The 26,518-nt window shown below is 38.6% G+C and overlaps 1 protein-coding gene across 1 annotated transcript; it reads right to left on the reverse strand.

The window, feature by feature from the left end:
- Positions 1-457: 457 nt before the first annotated feature.
- Positions 458-25,303, reverse strand: SLC26A4 (solute carrier family 26 member 4). The gene is made up of 20 exons (XM_075855069.1): positions 25,152-25,303; positions 24,465-24,604; positions 23,047-23,157; positions 22,542-22,723; positions 22,163-22,327; positions 17,772-17,924; positions 17,603-17,685; positions 16,776-16,923; positions 16,299-16,412; positions 16,117-16,194; positions 14,379-14,474; positions 12,668-12,774; positions 12,048-12,117; positions 11,373-11,465; positions 11,175-11,270; positions 9,522-9,755; positions 3,084-3,138; positions 2,823-2,968; positions 979-1,062; positions 458-561 (listed from the first exon to the last, which is right to left on the reverse strand). The coding sequence occupies exons 1-20, from the start codon at positions 25,301-25,303 to the stop codon at positions 538-540; spliced, it is 2,331 nt and encodes a 776-aa protein (XP_075711184.1). The 3' UTR covers positions 458-537.
- Positions 25,304-26,518: the final 1,215 nt, after the last annotated feature.

Genomic DNA, 26,518 nt, shown 5'->3' on the forward strand with positions numbered 1-26,518 from the left:
GAATATTTACTACTACATGTTCCTTACTAGTTACCATAGCACAGTGGTCTCCAACCTGTGGCTCTCCAGCTGTTGTTAGACTACAACTCTCATAATGCCCTGACAACTTCAACTGCAGGTGTGGTAGTTTTACAACAGCTGGAGAGCCACAGGTTGGTGACCACTATAATAGAGACTGCTATAGTAGTGACTTAGATACTATTATTAAAACTTCCTGGCCCATTGGTGTTAAAGTGCTAAAATTGTGTCCATAAGAAAGATGGTAATGATGTGCATTCTGTCTTACTGACCATGTATATGAATGATATGAAAACAAATTCTCTCTCCTACACTCTCATTTGCTAGATGACTAAATCGACAAACAGTATACAATTCCGATTATCACAAACTGCAGATCACAAACTGAGATTGTAAATGTTGTATATGTGGGCTAGCCATAAACTGAAAAGTTCTGAAGACATGAAGAAAGAAATTGTTTAAGAATATAAGGGCAAGCAAATGCTGCACATCCCAATGTAAAGATTCCAGTAGCATTGTTCATGAGGCAAGTCTTCTGAGAGCCTGTGGAATAATACAAGTCAATTATTAGTCTGTTTTAATGCAAACACATTACAAGAAACTAATGTCAATTTTAAACCGTGTGCTTGATTTATCTATGCAAATAACTGGGCTGCCAGTCATGTAGGAGTTAATATTTCAAACAGTACCCTTAAGTTACAGATGCTCCACATATAGGGTAAGGGACCCTTACCCTATATGTGGAGCATTTGTAACTTACAGTTACTCTGCTTAGCATTGGAAGTGCACAATATTGAACAAAAAATAGTGTTTACACTATTATAATTACATCACATTATATCATATCAACGATACTACGGTTAATCTTGTATATACTTTCTTGGACACTTTATTAATGGACCACTTACCCACGCATGCAAGGCATAGTTGCATGTATTTGTATGTTAAATGTTTTCTTACCTCCTCCTGAGCATCCAAATCCTGATAACTTGGCTCAATATCTGTGAAATCCAGTGGTTCTTTTGATTCTTGCATTAGTGAGATCTTAAGAAAAACAGAATTTTGGTTCAGATTATATATTTTATGTAAGGGCCTGTTCACATCAGCGTTTGTTTCCGCTGAGGGTTTCCGTCGGAGGTTTCCATCGGGTTTACCCCTCAGCGGAAAGTCAAACGGAAACCTCCGCTTCCATTTCCTCACCATTGAACTCAATGGTGATGGAAACCTAGCTAATGGTTTCCGTCTGTCACCGTTGTGACAGGGTTCCGTCGTTTTGACGGAATCAATAGTGCAGTTGACTGTGCCATTGATTCCGTCCAAAACAACGGAAACCCTGTTACAACGGAGACAGACGGAAACCATTAGCTAGATTTCCGTCACCATTGAGTTCAATGGTGAGGGAAACGGAAGCTAAGATTTCCGTTTGGCTTTCCGCTGAGGGGTAAACCTGATGGAAACCTCAGAAGGAACCCCTCAGCGCAAACTAACACTGATGTGAACACACCCTTAATATTTTGGGCTTTGCTTTCCCACAAAAAGAAAAGGAAACATATTGTAAGGAACTCAATAATATTTGGTTATTTCATTAGAGATGATGTGAATAAGGGCCTGTTCACATTAGCGTCGTGATCCGTTCGGGGTTTCCGTTCATTTATTCCGTCAGAGGAACAGATGAACGGAAAGCCAAACTGAAGTTTGAGTATATTGATTCCGTTTAAAAAAACGTAAACTTTAGAGAACGGAAACCAACTGAAACAGAAGCATGAGGCCCCATTCACATGGCCCTGCCCATAATCATGGGCCGCGGACAGCCGCCCACATTTTTGGCCCTTTCTCCCATATAAAGTATGGGAGCATGGACCGTAAAAAGCAAACGATAGGACATGTCCTATCGTTTGTGGTACACTTCTACGGACCGGACACCTTCCCATTTATTTGCGATCCGCAATTATGGACGATTTTTATGGTCGTGTGCATGGGGCATTACCATTGAAATCAATGGTAATGCAAACATAAAGTAAAGTTTCCATTCAGCTTTCTGTTTATCTGTTCCTCTGACAGAATAGATGAACGGAAACCTAAAACGGAAACGACGCTGATGTGAGCAGGCCCTAAGACTTTAGTAATGTAGTGGAGACATGTCAGTGGAGGTCCTTGCTTTTTCTTCCCTATATTGGATATGGAGTATTGCTTGAGTCAAGAGGCACCAGAGCTCCCATGCATTGTAAAGGGGTTTTCCCATATGGACAACCATATCCATATGCCCTATTAGAGCATATAGCCATTATAGAAGGAAACCCCTCTCTATTAGCCAGCGCAAGAGCAGCACACACTCTGGTTGACTTGTCTTGATCATGTATTACATGCTTGCTAATTCATTTGAAAGGGCTTCATGTAATACTCCATTAGGGAAATGTGTGACAGCCTGTAGCTTACCTGAACAATAACAACTGATTGCCAGGGGGTTCAACAGCCCCACCCATAGCAATCAACTGATCACTGGTGTGGCTGCCTACTGAAAGGAGTACAGTTAGGACAACCCCTTTAAAGGGGACTGTAGTGCCATTAAATATCTGTGACATGTTAAAAGTTGAAAAAATATATATATAAGTAAACTGTTAATAAGCATTATTATATCCACCAACAAACTAAATATGACTAGCTTAGACGTTAATGTTGAGGATCATAACATGCATCTGATGCAGCTTATTCACCATTCTTCACCATTCTGTGCATTTCACAAAGCCTAATCCAGAAAACTATTAATATCTAGAAATAAAATAAATAGTCCACGTTTTCTTTACCTTGTCCATTAGTGGATCATGTCCTTCATTGAACTTTCTCTTTTCCTCTATATGTAACACTGCATCATGAATAGTCAAAAAGAAGATGTCTGGCTTGATTTGGTCATCGAAAAAGAGACACTCTTCAAATTTTTTATACACGTTATCTATAAAAAAAAGAAGAAAAAATACATATACTAATTTTATACCAATATTTTTAGGTTAATGGGATTGTAACAAATGTCATAAAAGAAAATATAATACAGTAAAATATTTATTTACCATCACATGCTGCAATGTACACATCTACATCAATCCTCTTGAATTCTTTATATATCTGAAAAATCAAGAAGGTGCTTAGCAACCGGTGTTAAATACAGAAATGAACATGCTATTATATCAATGTTGAGTTAGTCTGGTGACGTGAATAGGAGTTGAGAGAGAAAAGACATCTTCACGCAAAGATAAAATGTATTTATATGGCTAATGTGAGTGAATACCCTCTATGTACAGCACTGTAGGAAATGTCGACTTGATAAGCAATAGGAAATAAATACATAAATAATATTCACGTAGTAGTGAGAGGATAATTCAACCCCTTAAAGTGAACCTTTCAGTGACTTTATGCTACCCTCTCTGAGGTCAGCATAAAGTAGTGACAGACACGTTGATTTCCATGGTCTATCACTTTTATGGAAATGTTATGTCATTTTGGAGAATTTACAGTTAAAGCGTTGCAGCGTGATACGAGCACTAGTAGGATGGAGTCCTCACAACGCGATGCGAGCGCTGCAACGTTTCAGCTGTAAGTTCTCCAAAATCACATGACATTTTCACATAAGTGATAGACCACTGAAATCAGCATTGATGACAGGTTTGGTTTAAAGAGGCTCTGTCACCACATTATAAGTGCCCTATCTGCTACATAATGGGATCAGCGCTGTAATGTAGGGGACAGCAGTGTTTTTTTTTTATTTAGAAAAACTATCTATTTTCACCAAGTTATGACCTATTTTAGCTTTATGCTAATGACTGTGCGTGTTTTTACTTTTGACCAAGTGGGCGTTGTAGAGAAGTGTATGACGCTGACCAATCAGTGACCAATCAGTGTCCTGCACTTCTCTCCATTCATGTAATCAGCACATAGTTATTATGCCGTTATATTTGGCGCCCGATATTTAAATAACCCCCTGAACAGTCAACGGGGCATGGAAGAACTGGGGAGCGCTTGCACTGTCCGTAGCAGTGACACGCCCCCTTGCCAGTTCGGCAGACAATACAAGACTGATCTCTCGCAAGTACTGAAGAGATGAGAGCTCCTCTCCCCAGCTCTTACACTGTCCGTAGCAGTGACACGCCCCCTTTGCCAGTTCGGCAGACAATACAAGACTGATCTCTCGCAAGTACTGAAGAGATGAGAGCTCCTCTCCCCAGCTCTTACACTGTCCGTAGCAGTGACACGCCCCCTTGCCAGTTCGGGTGAAAAGACTGATCTTCAAAGCTGAAGAGAGAGAGCGTACACTTTCTCTGCTCGCTCTTGCTGTGGCACTGTCCACATCTGATTGGACAGTTTCACAGCCAAAGTAACACGCCCCCTTGCCAGTACATGCCCTGTTGACTGTTCAGGGGGTTATTTAAATATCGGGCGCCAAATATAACGGCACCGATATCTAAATAACGGAGGAAGGTAGAAAAAAATGTAAAGTGCCCCAGGGTTTGTTCAGCCCTTCCCTTTACATGCTGCACTCAGCTGCACATGTATGGGGAGGTGAAAGGTTCTCTTTAAAGGCTATGTAAACCTTTGAAACGCCCAAAAATGTATGTAATAAAACGGTTAGTCAGTTTGTTTTGTGTAACTTTGTAAATACTTTTTATTAACCCCTTCAGAACATGGCCAATTTCAGTCTTTTAATTTTCATTTTTTCCTCCCCGCATTCCAAAAGCCATAAATTTCTTCCTCGACATAGCCATATGAGGGTTTTTTTTTTTTTGTATGGACAAGTTGTAGTTTTTCAGTGCAGAATGTGTTGCACCACATAATGTACTGGGAAGCTGAAAAAAAATTATTTGTGGGGTGAAATGGGCAAAAAACTGCGATTACGCAATTTATTTGGGGGTTTTGTTTTTACGGCGTCCATCAGGCGGTAAAAACGACATATTCACCTTATACTACAGGTTGATATTATTACGACGAAAAACAGCAATTTTACATGTTTTATATACCATATTTTTCGGATTATAAGACGCACCTGACCATAAGACGCACCCAGGTTTTAGACAACAGAAAATAGGAAAAAAATTATTTGTTAAAAAATAATTTATTCTGCTTCACCACATTCTAAGAGGCAAAAATTTTTTTATATTTTTTTTTATCGATCGAGCGCTGTGAGGGCTTATTTTGTTGCGGGACAAAATTATTTTATTTTTTACATTGTGCTTGGGGAAAAATGGGAAAAGGCTTTTTTTTTACAGTCCTAAAAATGTATCTAACTTTTTTTTTTTTGTATAACACAGCCGTCACCCGCTGATTATGGAGCAAGCTCAGTCCGTGACATGTTGTTAAGGGGTTAAAAATTCCTTTTACTTTTTTAGATACAGCTGCACTGTATTTTATATACAGATCAGTATTATCTAGCACTATTCACTGAATCCGTCGGTCACATGGACCAGTGTCGGCGGTCAGGATCTACCAGTTATCTATAAGGGTATGTGCACACACACTAATTACGTCCGTAATTTACGGACGTATTTCGGCCGCAAGTACCGGACCGAACATAGTGCAGGGAGCCGGGCTCCTAGCATCATAGTTATATACGATGCTAGGAGTCCCTGCCTCTCTGCAGGACAATTGTCCCGTACTGTAATCATGTTTTCAGTACGGGACAGTAGTTCCACGGAGAGGCAGGGGCTCCTAGCATCGTACATATGTATGATGCTAGGAGCCCGGCTCCCTGCACTGAGTTCGGTCCGGGACTTGCGGCCGAAATACGTCCGTCAATTACGGACGTAATTAGTGTGTGTGCACATACTCTTACATCTAAGTTATGAACTCAGATGTGATAGTTTACAGGTGGATCCTGCGTGGGGACTGATGGATTCAGTGAATAGTGTTCGATACATTTGCTCTGTATAGAGAATACAGAGCAGCTGTACCTAAAAAAAGTAAAAATAATTTTTCATAAAAAAGTATTTACAAAGTTACAGAAAACGCACTGATAAACATTTTTATTAAAAAATTGCCTTTCAAAGGTTTACACAGCCTTTAAACATAACACACCGTCAATGTGTAAGGGGCGCAGAGTTTAACCCATTAGTGACCGGCCCATCGTGTTTCTACGTCGGTCACTAACGGGCCTTATTCCGATGCCATAGACTTTTTACGTCGCGGCATCGGAATAAGTAAACAGAGCAGGGAGCTGTCAAATCTCCCTGCTCTCAGCTGCCAGAGGCAGCTGAGGGCTGGGAGCATCCCTGCTCTGCCGGGTGAGATCGATCTTAGTATCGATCTCACCAGTTTAACCCCTCAGATGCGGTGCACAATAGCGTGCACCGCATCTGAGTGGTTTTGGAGAGAGGGAGGGAGCTCCCTCTCTCTCCCACCAACACCCGGCGATACGATCGCCGAGAGTCTGTGTCTCCAATGGCAGCCGGGGATCTAATAAAGGCCCCCAGGTCTGCCTGGAGTGAATGCCTGCTAGATCATGCCGCAGGCATGACCTAGCAGATGCCTGTCCGTGTTAAACGGACAGGCAGTAATACACTGCAATACAGAAGTATTGCAGTGTATTATAAATGCGATTGCAGAATCGCATATTATAGTCCCCTAGTGGGACTAGTAAAAAAGTGAAAAATTTTTTTAATAAAGTTAATTTAAAAAAATTTGAAAAAAAATGAAAAACCCAGCTTTTCCCCTTACAAAATGCTTTACTATTAAAAAAACAAAATAAAGTTAAAAAGTTACACATATTTGGTATCGCCGCGTCCGTAACGACCCCGACTATAAATCTATTACATTATTTAACCCGCACGGTGAACGCCGTAAAAAATGTAATAAAAAACTATGGAAAAATTGCTGTTTTCTGTGAATCCTGACTTTAAAAAAATTTGATAAAAAGTGATCAAAAAGTCGCATCTACTCCAAAATGGTACCAATAAAAACTACAAGTGTTCCCGCAAAAAAAAAGCCCTCATACAACAGCATCGGCAAAAAAATAAAAACGTTACAGCTCTTCAAATATGGAGACACAAAAACAAATAATTTTGAAAAAAAAGTGTTTTTACTGTGTAAAAGTAGTAAAACATACAAAAACTATACAAATTTGGTATCGTTGCAATCGTAACAACCCGCTGAATAAAGTTATTGTGTTATTTATATCACACGGTAAACGGCATAGATTTAAGATGCGAAAAAGAGTGGCGAAATTTCAGGTTTTTTTCTATTTCCCCCCAAATAAAAGTTAATAAAAGTTAATCAATAAATAATATGTCCCCCAAAATGGTGCTATTAAAAAATACAACTTGTCCCGCAAAAAACAAGACCTTATACAGATATGTTGACGCAAAAATAAAAAGGTTATAGCTCTTGGAATGCGACGATGGAAAAACTAAAAAAATGGCTTGGTCATTAAGGTTTAAAATAGGCTGGTCGTTAAGGGGTTAAGCAACGTTGGACGCTTGTGTATCACCCCGTACAGAGCCTTTTTTCCTTCCCCCTCCTCCCCATCTTTCCCTCTTTTCCTCTTGTATAGTAATTTATGTGTATATATCTCTATCTCTCTCTATATATATATATGTGTATATAATATATATATATATATATATATATATATATATATATATATATATATATATATATATATATATATAAATTTATTTCTGTTGCATGTTCTTTATGCACGGCCAAACGACTGGACCAATCTGCACCAAATTGGGCACATAAGTAAATCACGTGCTTCTAAAGGTTTTAGAAAGGGTTTCAGCTATCTAGGACCTACCGTTCTCGACATATTCACAAAAGAACATATGACACCACTGGCTTCCACACCAAGGACCTTCCTCCATATCACAAGTATTAGCCACTAGAAGCTTGCAGGTCCTTCATTCTTAGCCTCACTCACATACACAGTTTTAGACCAGGTTTCCATAGCAACCAAGCCATTTTTCTTTACTCGATGTGTTACTGGATTTGAGCATTCTCATAATTTGAAACCCTTTTATACCAGTCATGCCTCCAAAAAGGAACCCTGCACTTAGACTAAAGACTCCTGTGACAAAGCGCATGGCTGCTGCCCAAGCTGCTGAAATCTCTCAACAGAACCAAGCCCGTGGATTTAAGCATTCTCATAAATTTAACCCCTTTCAGACCAGTCATGCCTCCAAAAAGGAACCCTGCACTTGGACTTTATTGGATATGTTGGCTTCCTATCAGTAGGAAATTAAGTTTTTAACCACACACACAAACAACAGACAAATAGACCAGTGTGAAGGCGGGTAACTCTGCTATTCTATATTATAAAAGTGAATGTCTGTCTGACCTCTATAGGCATCCAAACGCCTGAACCATTTGACTCCAAATTTGGTACATAGGTACATCGGGTATCCGGGAAGGTTTTCGTAAATGTCCCAACCTTGCCGTTGTTCTCTGTACTTTTATAGCAAAGTTGTTTTTATCTGGCAGTAGTAGGAAGTGCACTTTACAAGATAATCCTAGATGGGAAGGTACAGGGGAGCGGTTAGCCATAGCAACCACTCAGATTACTGATGGCCAGGAGGAAAGCTGCATTACTAGCTGCAGAGACTCCTCTTGCCCAACTACAAGCTGATCAAATGTGGCATACTGCTGCTTGAGCTGCTGAAACTCCTCAGCAAACTCTGTCTCTCTCAACAACAAATCAGACAGGTGGCTCTCAGAAGCGCAGAGACTCCTGCCGAACCCAGGCCAGTCAGCAAGCTGATAGAGCACATCATGTTCAGCGTGCTAATGAGTGGGCTTTCATGCATGATGCTGTTTTCAATTATGATCCAACCATAGTCTATGGCCAACTGGTAATAAAACAGCCAATGTTGTTAATCAACAGGCTCTGTCACAGTCTTATGACTCCATTTCCTACCAGTTTAGCTGTTCGGTATTTAGGAAGTTAAAATTGAAATAAACAGTGTGTAACTGCTGGGGTATATAGGGCTACTAGCGATTTCCCCGTAAACCAAGACAACACGAGGGCATGGATTAGCCTCCTGGGCACCCTTGGAACAAATCTAATGAACACACAAACAAACAGACCGACACGTTATACCCGGGCAGCGCCAGGTACTTTTTCTAGTATATATATGTCACAGATATCTTCCAAAATTTATATTAATTGCATATGAATTTATAATATAAAGTACATGTTCTGTCTGCATTCTCTATCCTTCAATCCCGCGGACCTGACAGATTCAGGTCTTAGCGAATGATACAGCTGCAATCTATACAGAATACAAAGCAGCTATATCTCAAAAAGTCAAACTAATTTTTTATTAAAAAAAGTTGCAACATTCACACTGATAGACATTTTTATAAAAAATACAAATAGTTTTCAAAGGTTTACATAGGCTTTAAAGTAAGTGGGGCAGAGTCTATGTAAAATAGGTTGTGAATGTTGTGAATATATCACTAAGATGAATATGGTATTCATTGCTCATTAGAAATTGTGTTTCTCAGGAAATTAGAATTTTGCTTACCACTTTAAATGACCTTACAGCAACCACATCTAGGAAAGATATTTGTCCAAAGTCAAAAATAAGGCTGTCAATCGTGACTTTGGGAACAGACACTTTAACTGGCAACTCTGAATTCCAGTCCACTTGAACCTCCACTTCTTTCACTTCTGGGCTTTCTTCTCTTTCTAGGTCTTCAATATCATCATCTGGATCAAACCCTTCATTATCTGTACCCACATCGCTGATGATACCATTCTAAAAAAGAAAATAATCATTATAGAGCTAAAGCAGTCCCACTGTTCCTAGGTTTTATAATGATATAGACATGAAATAAATATATAACAAATAATGGCACTTTTATCTACATCTAAAGTATTTGGAATACAAAATAGCTTAAAGAGGACCTGTCAACTCTCCTGATATGTCTTCTTTAGACTGACAGGTCCTCTTTACGTTATATGCATGTGTATAATATTGTCAATAACACAAAAATCGAGGCAATGATGTGCTAGTGTGGAACTTACTATGTTAGAAACAAAATTAATAGCAACGTTGTGCTTACAAGTCAGTCAGCAACAATACAAATAGAGGGAAGCAGAGCTGTGCTATAATGCCTCATGCTCATGACCATGTGTGATATCCGAGTCCTGTCAGTGATCCGAGGAAAGATAGGACATGTTCTATCTTTCCTCGGATCGGAGACTCGGACCAATTTTCACAGACCCGATTCACCCGCTAAAGTGAATGGGTCCGTGAAGACTATCGGGTGTCATACGGATGCCGTAAAAAATGGCCCAAGTGGCACAAGGGTCATGTGCAAGAGGCATAAGTCTTTCATATTAAAGTGACTCCATAGCAAGGGTCTATTCAGATGGTGCGGCTGAGGTGCAGTGAAAACCACATCTAAAATCCGTAGTACTGCGATTTGATGTGTTTTTCGTCAAAATAGCAACCGCATGAAAAAACAACGCTAGATTGCCTTCTTCCCATAGTGCATCCAGGCAACATCAATGCCCAAGGTAAGCAATGCACAGGCACCTGGCCATCCTCATGATGTAAAAGAAAACATGATTCATTAGACCTAGCCTTCTTCAATCGCTCCATGTTCCAGTTCTGATGCTCACGTGCCCATTGCACAGTAGATATGGGTCAGGATGGGCAATCTCTGACAGGTCTGCGGCTATGCAGCCCCATACACAGCAAGCTGCGATGTTCTGACACCTTTCTATCATAGCCAGCATTAACCTGTTCAGCAATTTGTACAACAGTTTCCTGTGGGAACGGACCAGATCAATGAGCCTTAGGTGCCAATGATCCTGTCGCTGGTTCACCAGTTCTCCTTCCTTGAAACCCTTTTGCTAGGTACTAACCACTGTATGCCGAGAACATCCCACAAGACCTGCCATTTTGTAAATGCTCTGAACCTGTCATCACAATTTGGCCCTTGTCAGATAATCCTTCCTTTTGCCCATTTTTTCTGCTTCCAACACATCAACTTCAAGAACTGACTGTTTACACGCTGCCTAATATATCCCACCCCTTGACAGATGCATTGTATTGAGATAATCAATGTTCTTCACTACTCCTGTCCGTGGTTTTAATCTAATGGCTGACCGATGTAGGTGACAAAACTTCTTTAGAAATGATATAAGATATGTAGGGACAAACAATTACCTTTGTTGCTTTTAGTTGTCCTTTCTTTATCAGTTTATGTATTTTCCTCAATGCTTTGGTCCTCTTATTAAAAACTTTGACAGCATCAAACCCAGTCTATGAAGAATCAGACACAATACATTTACTCACTGTCAGAAGACTATTAGCAGTATTATTGAAATCATACGAAGAGATGAATACAAATGGAAACACACTCACTATTGATTTGATGCCACTTTTCAATCCATCAATATTGCCATAGAAAATAGCACTAGTAAACCGAACAATTTTAACTCCTTCTGGTTCTACAACCTGTAAAAAATATAAACAATTGTTTTTTAGGTATGCGTGAAAATGTAGTAAAAAATAAACCCAAGCCTTTTAAAACGAGTTCCCAAAAAAATTACTAGTTATATTAGAGGTTACTATAGTGAAGGTGGGAGATCTGTCTTTACTAGTTATGTGCAATGATGGGGCCTTTCATGTTATACCTGACTACCATATGCTAAAAAAATGTTCAAGAATTCAGTGAGATAGTCCCGGGATCCTGGCACTGATGCTTTCTGCTGGGATTGTCTTTTCCAGCATTGAACTCTGACTGCAGAGACTGGCACAGGAAGAAATACCTACATAGAGATACCTACATAGAGCTAGTAGCTGCAGATTGGCATATAAGCTTCTATTGTTCTGTGAGTGTAGCTCCCATAAGAGAGATAGCCAGCCACCCCTGTTATATGCCATAATATGTTTTAGTATCATATATAAAATATCTATAATATGTTTGGCCCCACAATGATTTTTATGTCCCTTTGTAGCATACGTATTACTTTATATTAGCTCTGCAGGAAAAAGTTTTTACAAGTATGTAAAATACCAACGTTAATCTTTACTTACAGTTTTGTATTTCTTAACTTCCTTGTAGATTTCTGTTCCAGGGATGTTTCCAAGTGCACCACATGAGGGGCTAGAACAAAAACGTATTGAAGGTAAATGTGTATAGTATAGTATAGTATAATATAGTATAGTAAAGACTGGGTGCTGTTAATAAAAGTGACGTAGTGTACAGTAGAGACAACACTTTTAACAAAGTAGAAAAACAGTTTATGAAGTCAGTCTGAGGAACTACATTGGAACTATCTATAATATCCTATTTTGCTTTATTTACTAATATATGTTTATATCAGAATTGCTCCCTTTATGAGCTGGAGTATGTGGAGAAGTAGTGATGTCCTCCCAATGCTGTTGAAACAATTGCAGTAAATTTGGAATTGCTGATAATGCCATTCGCTTATTTGGTGTTTAATGTGGCACCAGATTAGAGATCCAATTTATAATACAAGGTCAAGTTTTGACTTTTGTCCCAAAATTCAGCCAACAGTAAAATTAAAAGAAAGTAAGTTTACACAAGACTGGGAACAGACTGTATCTACACCATCCATTGCTTTTTGCTAGTCACATATATTCTATTAAGCATACTAGTATCTTGTTAAATAATAAAATAAATAAGTACTTACAACTGAACTCGTAGAACAACGGTTAGTAATCCAAATACTAAGCCAGCCAACAATCCCAGATCCAGTCCCAATAGGATGGAAGCAACACATGTGAACACCCAGATTACCTAAACAAGAAGACTTTCTTTTAAATTCTTGTCTTTATAACTGTGTCTATGTCTACGTTATCATGTCATACAGAATAGTGCACTAGGTTGCTTTATTCAAGAAACATTTGAGCTATGACACCCACTGGACCTTAGTCAGAAATACAAATACTGTTGCACAGTGGAAATATATTTATTTTCTGACTCAATTTCTGCATAGGCACTCTCACTGGATCACATGGGGCACTATTCAGACAGTGTTCTTTGGGAGTTTCATCTCTGTTTGGCGTCATTTGTACATGACAATGCTTTGGTCAACAATTTAATCCCTTTCAGCCATTTTTCCTTGTTTTTTTTCCTCCCCGCGTTCCTACAGCCATAATGTTTTTATTTTTCCATCGACATAGCCATATGATGGCATGTTTTTGCAGGATGAGTTGTCGTTTTTAACAGCATTATTTAATGTGCCATATAATGTACTGGGAAAATGAAACCTCCATTGATTTATGGGTTTCATTTTTACAGCATTCACTGTATGGTAAAAAGGACATGTTAACTTTAGTCTGTGGGTCAATACGATTATGTCGATATCAAATGTATGTAGGTTTTTATGATGTATTATTTGTTTTGTGTCGACATAACTTTTTTTATTTATCAATCGATGGAGTAGAGTGAGGGATTGTTTTTTGCTGGGTGAGATGTTCTTTTTATTGGGTACATATGACTTTCTAACCACTTTATTACTTTATTTGGGAGCTCTGACCAAAAAATACTGTAGTTTTTTTTGTGTTTTTTTACAGTGTTCACCCTGTGGGTTAAATAGCATTATAATAGTATAGTTTGGAGTCTTATGAACACAGCAATACCAATATTTTTTATTTTATTTTATTTTTACATTAGGTGAAAATTTTGAAAAGTAAACTTTTTTTATTTTTTGGGGATATTACAAAAACGTTATTTAAGTTTTTTACACTGCTTTTTAAATTTCCCTAGGGTACTTAAACAAGTGATCGCTGGTACAACACACTACAATACTTATGTATTGCAGAGTAATATAATTTTTACTGGCTCCTACTAGGCTCTGTCCCTTGCAAGGCTTAATAGGAGCCCAAAAATGGCAGAACTGGGGGCCTTCATAAGGCCCCTAGGATGCCATGACAACCATCTGCACGCCGCTATTGCATCATGGGAGGTGGGGGCAATGGGATGATGGAGGCCCCCCCTTTCTAATGGCATAGATGCAGCTGTTGCTATTGACTGTGGCATCTAAGTGGTTAAATAGCCAGAATCGGCATTATCGCCGATCCCGGCCAGTACAGTGAAGTGTCAGCTGTAACATACAGCCGACACCCACTGGGTACTACCCCTTCCCGGGCATGATATACATCTAACTCAAATGTTGAGATGGGGTTAAGTGCCCTATGCATGAAGGGGTATGCCAACCATAGCAAGTGACAGCATTTCGCTTCCTCAAAATGCTCCCTCAATCTTTTCCCTCCTCTGTCTCGTGCAATATCTGCGGAGATGTAACTGTGAACTATACTCCATAAATGTAAATGTTATCACAATGATAAATTAGGTCCCGAAGGGTTTGAATACATAATGAAATTGTTCTTAATACTTACAGAGTCCCACTTGTTCTGTTTCCATAAGCGAGGCACATCTAACACTTGCCAGAACATACCCTTTAGATTCGCTATGACTATGGCTGCCAGCACCGACTGTAATGAGAAGTATAGACAAATTTATAAACCTTTATTCTTTTTAAACACAACCTTAGAAAATGGAAAATTGTTCTAAGAAGCAATTTTGTTATGTTAACCCAATGTCAAGGCTACATTTTCATTTCAGTGAACACACATTTTTAGATGTCAGCTTCATATAAAATAACTTTCCTCATTTTTATAATTGCTATTAAAGAGGTATTTGTTACATTTGTCATAACACTAGGACTTTCCTTTGGACTTTGAAGAAGAATACATTTCCATAAAGTGATGCTTATCTTGAATTTCAGAGATTTTTCAGTTTATAGATATTATGTCACATTATTAGCTTCCACTTTTACGTGATGACGCATGAATGTCAGCCAGTGGGGACATACACTATAAATGCTATAATTAAAAGTACCCTCGATTTTACGGGACCCAGACAGAGGCAATTTCAGGATTTTTAATGGGGGGGTTTCCAAATACATACTTTTTAAACCAAGTTATTTTTGCAAAGTTCCCGCTACCGTCTAAATTTTACACTACGAGTATAGGCTATTGAATATGTGCTGGCCACTATTCGTAGTGTAAAAAAAACAGCCTAGATAGTGTCACAGTCAGTGCCCCTTTTACATAGTGCCAGAGAGCTACCTGTAGATATTGCCACAGTGCTTACTGTAGATAGTGCCACACACTGCCCCCTGTGGATAGTGCTACACACTACCCACTGTATATAGTGTCATTCACTGACCCGTGTAGATAGTGCGACTGTGCACCTTGTAGATAATGCCACATATGTAGATAGTGCCACAGTTCCCGCCTTCAGAGTGCGCAATGCCACAACAAGAACTCTCACCTGTAACCGTTCCTACACTGTCCTCCAGCGATGCAGGCCTGGTCTCTTCTGAGCAGGCCTACACCAGCAGAACAAAAATCACAAGAAAAACACAGAATGGTGGGTAAGGGAACTGAAGGTTCCCTTGACTCGCCAGCGCTATCAATTGTATCTGCGCCCTAAATCCAATTGAATGTGAGGGCCTCCCAAGCCAGCGGGGACCCTCCTCAGCCAGGTGGATAGCAGGGCCTGTAACTGAAGCTCCAAAAGCTCAAATGTTAATCCAGCCCTGATCACATGGGGTTTTCTGGAAAACTGGAAAACCCCCTGCATTTGCCCCCCGCAGATCACCTCTTCAACGGCGATGACGGCAATGGTACCGTATACTAGCCGAGATGTAACGAAATTGTATAGGAAGCAGTTTCTAAGTGGCTTTATTTTCCATGTGTGCAATTGTCTATTCTGTGACAGAAATTTGGTTGCTCGTTACATTTCATTCAGGAGGTCACCATAGTCATGGACTAATACATAATCTGAAGTCTTGTCATTTGTCACTTTAAAAATCACTTTCCTCTAATAGTAATATACAATATACTGGTAGTATTAGTATTCTGGTCTCTGGAGGATGGCATTTATCTTTACACATTGGATCACTATGTTCCTCCTTTTAAATGCTTAAAGTTTTTTTTACATGTTTACAAGAGTTAATACCTGCTAAATAACTGACTCATTCTTACAGCAAAATAGCACAAAGAAGGTCGGTAAAAACACAAATACGTTCAGTTTTTAATTAAGCAAAATCTAAGGTCTTTAGTTACTTACCTTTTGCAATGGTTCAAGGAGTCTGCCGAGTGCCACTATAGCAATTAACACAATGAAGGCTGAAATCAGGCCAGCGATCTGCAACACAAAAATGTTTTATATGAGATAAATGCTTATTATTTAAATTGGAAATAGTCCTTGTGAAGGCAAATAATTGACTCCGAGACATAGCTGCAGCTAACCTGAGTCTTTCCCCCTGTGCTTTCCTGGACAGCTGTACGTGACAAGGCAGTGGTGGCACAGAAGCAAGAAAATGCTCCACTGAAAATGTTGCTGATCCCAAAGGCAATAAATTCCTGGAAACCCAAAGAAATATTATACAGCACATATTCATTCTATAAAATGATGGTAAAAACATAGAAATATTCTTAACACGTATTGGGGCAATATTTCTACATTAATAAATTCAGTTCTTACATCCCTATGCATTGTAGAGCGTTTTTTGTGGTTCCTAAGATGTGTGGGATAGCAGATCTGGTTTAAAATGTTTTATTGCAGGAATGGGTTAAATAAAGCTTTACATTTACAAACATCAGCAGGTGTGAACATTTTGCTGTGCCTTGAGTGATGTCATTGGGACATTGTATATGATCTCTACACATGGTCATAGCATAGGATAATACAATTAATCTGATGTGGAGTGTGTTGAAGATGCATACCTGATTGCCATTGATAGAATAGTTGTGTTTGGTGGCATACACTTTCCCCACGGAAACGGCCACAGCATAGGCCACTATACCGATTGAAAACGCCGAGCCAATCATTTCTGAAAAGAGACTCACATCTGGTGTCATAGGAGGTATAAAACTAGAAAAAAAATCAAATAAATGATAACTATTTAATTCTCAGTGAAAGAAGTAAGAAAGCTAATATACTATTTAATATAATAAATAATATTTATCCAAGAAGTGCCAGATTTTAAAATGATGCACAGGCAGTGCGATAGATTTGAGGCATCATGGTGCATGTTAGGGTGGTATACTTTAGACCAGTATAAGTGCCATACAACTAGCACACGCTAGTGATAAATCTGGCACACTTAACGAGTCAACAAATTCACGGTCATATTCTAAGTATGCGACTTCATGTGGTGAGCATGTCGCAAAGCAATGTTTTTTCTGGCGCATGAACTTATAAATTTGGCCAAGAATATATGCGCCAAGAAAATAGGCGCGCGAAGTGCGGGAACTGAGGTGCATAGACAATAATAAATTTGCCCCATTCTGTGAAAGCCTTTTTGCCTCCGTCTTTACACAGGGGCGGTGTCTGCTTAGTAGTAAAGAGATCAAAGTATTCTGCTCTCCTGCGCAAGCTGCGAACAGGATGAAAATTGCACATTGAGAGGACTTTTGTGATCTGTTTGGAAGCCACCTTATTGTAGATGTAGCACCCCTTTAATTTGGAAGATACATAGTCCACCTCTATAGACAGGTAATATCATTTTGACCTAAATACTGAAACTTTTGGAATACACATTAACACTTACCCGCTCGGAATGGTTTTTACGATTCCTGCATTGTATTTCTTTTCTAGATTGACTCCATATGAAATCCCTGTAGCCACAATTGTCTACATTTAAAATAAAATGAAAAATTAAGCAAATCAAGCGTACAAATCCAAATTATTTATATACCAATACTTTTTTTTGCACGTACCACCAAGATTTCTATTGGAATGGGTATTTTAATGATGTGTTTGTATCGATCATTCAATTCTTTTACCACAATGCACACAACTAAAGTCAGAAGTCCAGCAATCAGATCCGCAATATTGGTTTTTCCAATGTTTGCAAAGATATCAATAATTGTCTGTATAGAAATAAAATAAAGAAATATCAGTAAAGTAATTCAGCATGTTCTAGTGACAATGAGTTAAGGTACATACACCTATACATTATGTTGCAGGTATGGCACTTAGATGTTTGCAACTGACATCTTTAGCATATACATTTTAGATTACACAATGCCACATATGGACCTTCAATGCAAATGATTAAAGGGAAGGTGTCACGAAAAAAATATTTTTGTATATGTTTTTGCTTTTAGTATGTTATTAAAATAAATTTTATTTATTTGTGTTTTTGTATTTTACTTTTTTCTGTCTTTTACTTCTCTATGGGGGCTGCCATTTTTTTTTAAATCTCTGTATGTGTCGATTAACGACACATACAGAGATGGAATATGGCACATACATCCCCATAGTGAATGCGAACGGGAGCCGTTCCATTCACTATAGCGTACGCCGTCTGTGTGGGAACGGCGCATGCGCGACTCCCACACAGTCCAAAAGGAAGGTCTTCGGCAGAGCGACATCCGGCGCCATTTTAATGTGGACCGGAAGTCGCAGCCAGACAGTAAGATGACTACTTCCAGTCGCGGCTTCCGTCCATATGTTCAGAAGCAAGGACTAGGAGCGGAGGGAGCGGAGGCAGCGGCGGCGACAGGAGCAGGTAAGTTATGTTTGTGTATGTTCGTGTTATACTGTGGGATTACCACTGTATCTAATCCTCCTACACTGTGCATTCGCTCAAAATATGGCGGCACACAGTGTAGGATGTTTGAACATTCAACCCCCTCCTTTCTCCTGGCACAAGCCAGGATAAAGGAGGGGGGATTGTTTGAGGACGCTAGAGCGAGTGTGTCTTCTCCAATTTTGCAGCATAAAGCAATGAGGTTGCTTTACCACATGCCAATGCTGCAATTTGGGGAATTGCTCCCTCTAGTGACCAGCACATGGAAATGTTATAAATTAGAATCTAATTTATAATATTGCCTGACTTGTGAAAAAATGTAAAAAAGTAGAACAATGTGTAATCATTTATATAGTAACAGTTTAACTAAAAAAATATATTTTTTTTTCTAGCGACACATTCCCTTTAAGAATGAACGTGACCTCTCCTTCTTACAATCCCTCCTAAGCTTTCATAATGTGAGAAATATGGCCCACAGGTAAGACTACACAGGGCCCCCATCAGGAATTTTTGGGCCCCATAAGCCAAGGAGTCTGGGCCCCCTCCATTACCAAGGGTTGGGCAACGAAAAGTGGTGCGCTCACGTTTGTACGTTATGCTTTTCGTACTGATGTCAATTACAGTGAACAAAACCATGGGTCAGGCACATGACTGGTTAATTCCCCGGACTATGTTCAATTCAGCCAAAACATATCCCACTGTATGGCATACAATGGGATACATCGCCCGGGGATTGGCCCGGGGGAAACTCCTAAAGTCACTGTCCATAAATGGACAGTGAAGTTAGAGCTTATAGTCAAAAATTATAGAAATATATACATTTTATTACACAAAATAACACACATTTAAAAACACATGATAATGAAGACTCTAGTACTAACACTGTGGTACATGGTTCAGCACGGAGACATACTAGTTAAACGTTATACTGGCATAGAATGCAGGCTATAAACACTGCCCACATAGATACTTCACTATCACATAAGATGGATTGTGTATTGATAGCCCATAGTGTCCTCACAATCTTATAAAATTGAAAGGCAAATGCCGGATATAGGGAGGATCAACAGGGGCCAAACAATTGTTAAGGTGAGCAATATAGCAATGCAAGCTTACCCATTTGAAGGGATGAAAATTGTCTATGCACATCCATGCAGAATCCACCACAGGGAACCCCAACGCATGTGTGTTATTTTGTGTAATAAAATTTATATATTTCTATAATTTTTGACTATAAGCTCTATTTTCTCGTTGGTATGGTCTAATAACTATGGAGCAGTCGATCCGATAAATTATGGGGGGAAGTTGGTGTCTTAAACTTTACCCAGCCTGTAACAAATATGCAATCAGAGTCTATTTTTTTGGGACAGTGAAGTTAGTAGCTTTCCCAGGGCTAGAGTCCCCGGAGCTTTTACTAGAGCTCTGCCTAGGGAATACAGCGCTGTTCCTGATGTCCATATGTGGAAAGTGATGTCAGGAGCTTCCCCAGGGCCAAAGGACAAGGTCAGAGTGATTGCGATGCCCTGCCTGGGGACTCCAGAAGTGGGAAGCTCCTGACATTACTGTCCATATAGTGTTGTCAGGAGCGGTATAAGTTTTTTTTGCGTGATAACTCAGGATGGAATAGCGTAATACACTATTCCATACTTCAAAATCTATCTATCTATCTATCTATCTATCTATCTATCTATCTATCTATCTATCTATCTATCTATGTTCAAAAAGAGGCAGCACTCCAAAAAATGAAAATAAATCTGGTGGCTTGAGAAAGGCTCCAGTGGACGAAGCTGAAACGTTGCACTGAGGGTGATAAAGTACCCCTGATTATTTTCACTTTACCTACGGAGTGCTGCCTGTTTTTTGCTTTGTATATACGAGACGAGGGTCTTTTCCCCAGAGCCTGCACCCACCAAGCTGCCTGTGCTGCTGGACTTTGGATTTCCTATCTATCTATCTATCTATCTATCTATCTATCTATCTATCTATCTATCTATCTATCTATCTATCTAGCAGATATAAAAAAATGGCGACAGCACCCTGCAACACTAATGCCACCTAAACCACTAAATATAAATAGATATGCACTAAAGCTCAATCTACCTACAAATAGGGAGGTTCTTAGTGCACATTTTGATCAAAAAGTGTTAGCCCACCTGCCACGACAAGGCGACCTCTGTAAGGTGGGAACCTACGCTGCACATACACCCAGAACTGGGACTAAGCCTACATATATACCTGGGGATGGTAGGATCCAGCATTGAACTGATTAAAATCACCCTATCTATCTATCTATCTATCTATCTATCTATCTATCTATCTATCTATCTATCTATCTATCTCATATCTATGTATCTATCTAACTAACTAACTCCTATCTATCTATATATCTATGTCTCTATCTAATTTATTTTGATATATAGTATAGTTTTAGGAAGGGCTACACAGCAACTTTGGCCTCAACACAGGTCGCACGGCCAAAGATTACTATGTTCCATAGCCTACATGGAAAGTAATGACAATGATTGTGGTCGCAGTAATTTTACTTGCAATTTAGGCCATTGGACAAAGCGATTTTTGGGCATGGGAAGTGTGTCGTGGCCAAAATCGTCGTGTAGCCCAGCCTACAACTATACTATACATCAATATATATGAGATAGATAGCTAGATAGATAGCTAGACAAACAAATGGATCCAGCAGCACCGGTATAGTGTGGGTGCAGGCCCTAGGGAGCAGACCAAGATCCCAATTCTATACAATGCAAAAAATAGGCAGCACTCCATTATGTTTAGGTGAAAAAAAGTGGGCACATGGGGCAATAAAGTACCCACTTTTTTTCACCTAAAAATAACGGAGTGCTGCCTATTTTTTGCATTGTATAGATAGATAGCTAGACGGACGGACGGACGGACGGACAAACAGACAAACAGACAGACAGACAGACAGATACAGAATAGATAGAAAAATGTTTTATTATTATTAATACTGTTCTCCCTCTCCTGACACCCTGGGTGTGCATATTTATTCAACCACATTATTTTTGTTCTTTATTTTTATTTTCCCCCTCTAAATGATTTCAGTTTGTTTTTCAATGTAATTGTACAGATTATGGGTCACATTAAAGCTGGAAAAAGTTCATCTTGGACTGGATGGATGGATAGATAGATAGATAGATAGATAGATAGATATGAGATATATAGATAGAGATATATAGAATAGATGTTAGAAAAGTGTTTTTTTATTATTATTAATACTAATCTCGCTCTCCTGACACCCTGCCAGGGGAGGGAGAAGTTGCAGCAGGTCTGCGAGGGGCCCGAGACGAGGGGGGTGGTGCCAGTCCGGCGGGCCCCTTTTTGTCAGCCATGTGGCCGGGCCGCTGACGGCTGTACCACTAGTACTGCCCTGATGGTGACCCTGAGACTACATGGGGGACAGTTTTGTAGTATTCTGTATAGTGGTAATGATAGTGGTAATGAAATACTTGTGTACCTGTAAATAGTACCCACAACACATCCTTTTTCATATTTGGTTGTTCATTTTATATTATACAACATTTAACATTTTGATAAACTTACATATATTATAGAGAGCACGCCATTGTAGTTTTTTGTCGGAACGTTGAGCACTGTTTTGACTTGGGAAACAAATACTTGGAAAGCAGCAGCTGTGGTGAACCCACCCACTAAAGGATCTGCCAGGTACCTGACAATGAAGCCAATCTGAAATACCCCTAGTAGAAGCTGGAGATAAAAAATATCATTTTTAAATGAAGAAGCACAGCAATATATAGATGAATAGAAGTATAAGCAGTGTTAAGTATCCGAATGTCAGAAAGCACCATTGCAAGTATTCCTTATCAGTTATTATTGTTAATTATAGACAAAACCAGCAGATCGAAGCATAAATTCTATTCAGTTCAATGTGAAGGAGGAATCAAATAAAAAAAATTATTACCTGAATGATTCCAATTAGGAAACAGAGAGTTCCCGAAACCATAATTCTGGCCGCATCCCTGGCCACTGTGTCTATCACTGTCTTGTTCAGTCCAGTACCATTACTGAGCAAGGTAAACTTCTCATCAGGAGCCATACTCAACACAACAGATCCCACCATCAAGCTGACCACTGGGAAAGGTCCTGTTGAAACAGTAGTCAAACCAATGTGGTGTTTACCATTTTCTGACCATTCTTCTAGCAGTTGCCCTTCCCCCTACTTCTTCAGGAAGATTAGACAATTTATATTACTCAGCAAGGGCTACAATACGAAAAGGACATATCACTTCCCTGGATAAAGAGAAATTGTTACAATAACGTAAAATTCTGAATTCAAATATCCTGTATATGCATTGTATTAGCGTATTCAGATCAACAAAAATGCAATACTATGTACTAATAATTGTTTGTGATAATGCAATTGAACTATTTTTCTTGTCTTGAAATGTCTAGATATGAGAACTTACCCACTGAGATGTGCTTAGATGTTCCCAGGAAGAAATATGTCAAAATGGGGAAGAATGATGAGTAGAGGCCATATCCAACAGGGACCGCAGCAAGTAATGCGAAAGCCAGACCTGTTCACAATAAATATTAAGCAGTCCATAATTATTTACCACCAAACCAAAATGCCTCAAATGATGAAAATCTAGAAGATCTAGAAAATCTAGAAGATCTAATATAAATCTTCATCTTTCTTGTGTCTTTTTATTTCAAGTAGCTTTCCATATATTGACAAAATTGTCAACCATCAGCCTTCTAAAACTTGTTAACAAACACTCTAACTAACTAACTAACTAACTAACTAACTAACTAACTAAGGGTCCCCATTATAACAAAGGGCAGACCAACTTTCTGTGTAAAGGTGGCACCATAAAAGTTATTCTTTCTACATGCTGTACTCAATGATCTTGACTGCACTTTTTGCTCATCCCATCTCTAAGTGAACCTAAATCTTCTATATAAGAGATTCACATCACTTTACATTGGAATGAAATATTGCATCATTTTCCAGCTTTATTTGGGGACCTATTCAATACCATTATCATTATTAAACAGTCTGTGTTTACACTGGTGTCATTTCATCAATTTATAAAGCGTTAACGGATAAACAGATCACATTGACTTCTATGGGTTCTTCAAGTTTTCATTATTATTTTTACGTTTTGTCTAGAAGTATAGTAGTATAGCACCAGCATACTTGAGCCTGATAGTTCTACCAATAGAGAAGAAAAATTCAGGCGCAAAACATAATTTATTGTGGTGAATTCATTAAAACAGAATCCAAATAGAAAATCAGCAAAAACATTGGGACAGATTTAGTATTGTGTCTGCGTCTAGAATGTGTCAAAAAATTTGCCAAATTTTGGCGGATTTAATTTTTGACTAATTTAGGAACAGATGTTTGCGCCTCATTAGACACTTTTAAAAAATGTCTAGAAAATTGACATGGCGTAGCAGGAAAGGGGGTGCTAAAATGCACTAAACAAGAAGTAAGCCAACCATGAGTTATAATGAATAAGGTATAAGGAACAGAAAATTTGCCGCATCTTCAGACTGCCTGTTCTAAGTTTATGCTGTCTAAATCTTACATCTGTCTTAAATCTGCCCCAGTGTTGTATGTATTTATGGTTTTACTCAGTAGTAATACTTTAAAACTCTGTAGCCTGATTCGTTTTTATTGTTGGACTGCACCTTTAAGAGCACGCCATACTGCAGCTCAGGTCCTGGGTACAGATTAATGGTGCGGCTCTAATGAGAATTCCTATGGATATATTTGATCTTAATTTCTTCTTTTGAGCAATACAATGGAACATCTTCCAAAACACTGTAGTCACTTAGCATATTACAGGTGTCTCAAATACAGAATAGTCATTAGACTTACCTTGCAAGGTGCCAACTAGCCCTGTGCTGACTCCAGATATCAGGTCATTCACAAACCATTCCTTCCATCTGTACTTTGGAAGCCAGTCCAAGACAGGGAGAAATGACTTCACAATAAGGAGAGCCCTTCTGGATGTACAACTACCAAATAAGAAAACAGAATTAATATAATGCCTGAAAACAAACTGTGTCTTTGATCAGCCTGTTTAATAGTAAAATAATGTCAGTAAATAGAAAGTCTGCAAAGTTCCACGTGTCGCTCCAACTATAAAAATAATTTTATTTTATTTAGTAAAAAAAATTCTGTGCTGGATATCTGCATAACATATATTTACACAGCCATACAGTTAAAGAATAAAATTCTAGCTACCAGGAGCCACCACTAGGGGGCAGTTACTTAAGATGGATGTATACAGTTACTATTAAACTCAGTAAGTTTTGGACCTAAAACAACACAATGGTCGTAGTTGTAGATACAATTTAAGAAATAATAAGAAACGATGACAACAATTATGTGTACATATAAATAAAATAGTAATGTAATATAAATATATACTATTTTGCTACAGTAACCCACAACCAAAGTGCATATAAAACCAAACTATATGTAAAACCAAACTATATGTAAAAATGTCACTTCACTCAATGGAACTGCATCCAAAATACAGTAAATGTTTGTGATAACAACCTGAAGTTCTTTTGCAGCTTCTCCTGGATAGTTTTCTTAACAATTTCCTTCTTTTCATTTTCATCCTGAAAAGCCGGGTCTGAGTAAATAGATCGTGCCACGAGATATTGGTTGTATCCAGGGCTGTGAATATCCATCCTTCCTGATGCCATCTGAAGAACATAGCCAAAAGTATGGGAAATATCTCTCCAGCTTCAATACATATAGTTCACTTAGTAACTCTGAGATTAGATGGCATATTCATATGAACATCATATTAGATGCACATAAATATAGGGAAAATATAATATATATTATATATATATATATATATATATATATATATATTATATATATAGATATATATATATATATATATATATATATATATATATAAAATGAATTGTATAGAATTGACCGTGCAAAATGGCATGCATTGATATTTCTGTGTACCTGTGAAAGCAGCAGCCCTCAGCAACCTTGGCAGGTATTCTGTGCCATTCACATTATATAGTCCTTGCAGCCCAAGGGAAGTTATATTTACTGGAAAACAGAGACTCCCATCACCAGTTTGAGGTAGAATAAACTCACCATCCAGCACACACATATTAACCCTTCTGTCTTGAGTCCCATTGAATCCACCAGTCCCCAACCGCCTTATAAATACACTTGTAAAACATGGTATATAAAAGAGTCCTCCTAGCTACAACTTAGTGGATATTAGATAACAAGTTTAAACTATCCCTTTATATAGCGACATTCATTGCTGCTTAATAACATTTCGAGCCATTACTAAATGATAAAACGAAGCCGTTTTATTTTCCTCCCGTTCCCTCCCACATATTTACAATAAATATATGAATATATAAATGACATTCTGGCTGCACGAGTAACAAATTATCTTCGATTTGTAAGCGTCATCCGCTCGGTGTCTTATAAATCGATTATTTGGTGATTAAACGTAATCCTAATAAGATGTTATTTACATGCGCATTGATCCTGGCTGTTTTTTGTCTATTGCCTAGATGTGTGTATACAAACAGGCATTGTGTCTATATATACACACTGTTCTCCGGATGTAACACATTGTACATGCTTACAAATGACCTTATCATACAGTTACTGTTTTGTGGTTTTGATTATTTGCGTTGCATTGCCATATGTCATTACTTTTATACACAGATTTCTTGTTGTTGAGATACTATGTAATGTAGGACAATGTAAGGATATTTTGATCAGTGAATTTCTTGCTACCAATTAGAGGGGTTGCCTCATGAAGAACGCTATTTTTTAAAAAGAAGCCGACTCGGCAATTAGCGGACCCGGCTTCTTTTACCCCAGGCGATCAGTTGTTATTGCTGGGGGAAGCTGTGGCCAGCCACACATTT

Source organism: Rhinoderma darwinii, chromosome 3 (assembly GCF_050947455.1).
Source record: "Rhinoderma darwinii isolate aRhiDar2 chromosome 3, aRhiDar2.hap1, whole genome shotgun sequence".
NCBI classification, from domain to species: domain Eukaryota; kingdom Metazoa; phylum Chordata; class Amphibia; order Anura; family Rhinodermatidae; genus Rhinoderma; species Rhinoderma darwinii.

Coding starts and splice junctions, on each gene's coding strand:
- SLC26A4 (XM_075855069.1), bottom strand. CDS start 25,303: ATGGCATCAGGAAGGATGGATATTCACAGCCCTGGATACAACCAATAT. Junction 23,158..24,464: donor GCTAGTTGGCACCTTGCAAG/GTAAGTCTAATG, acceptor TATTGTGAACAG/GTCTGGCTTTCGCATTACTT. Junction 3,139..9,521: donor CTGTAAGGTCATTTAAAGTG/GTAAGCAAAATT, acceptor TTGATTTTTCAG/ATATATAAAGAATTCAAGAG.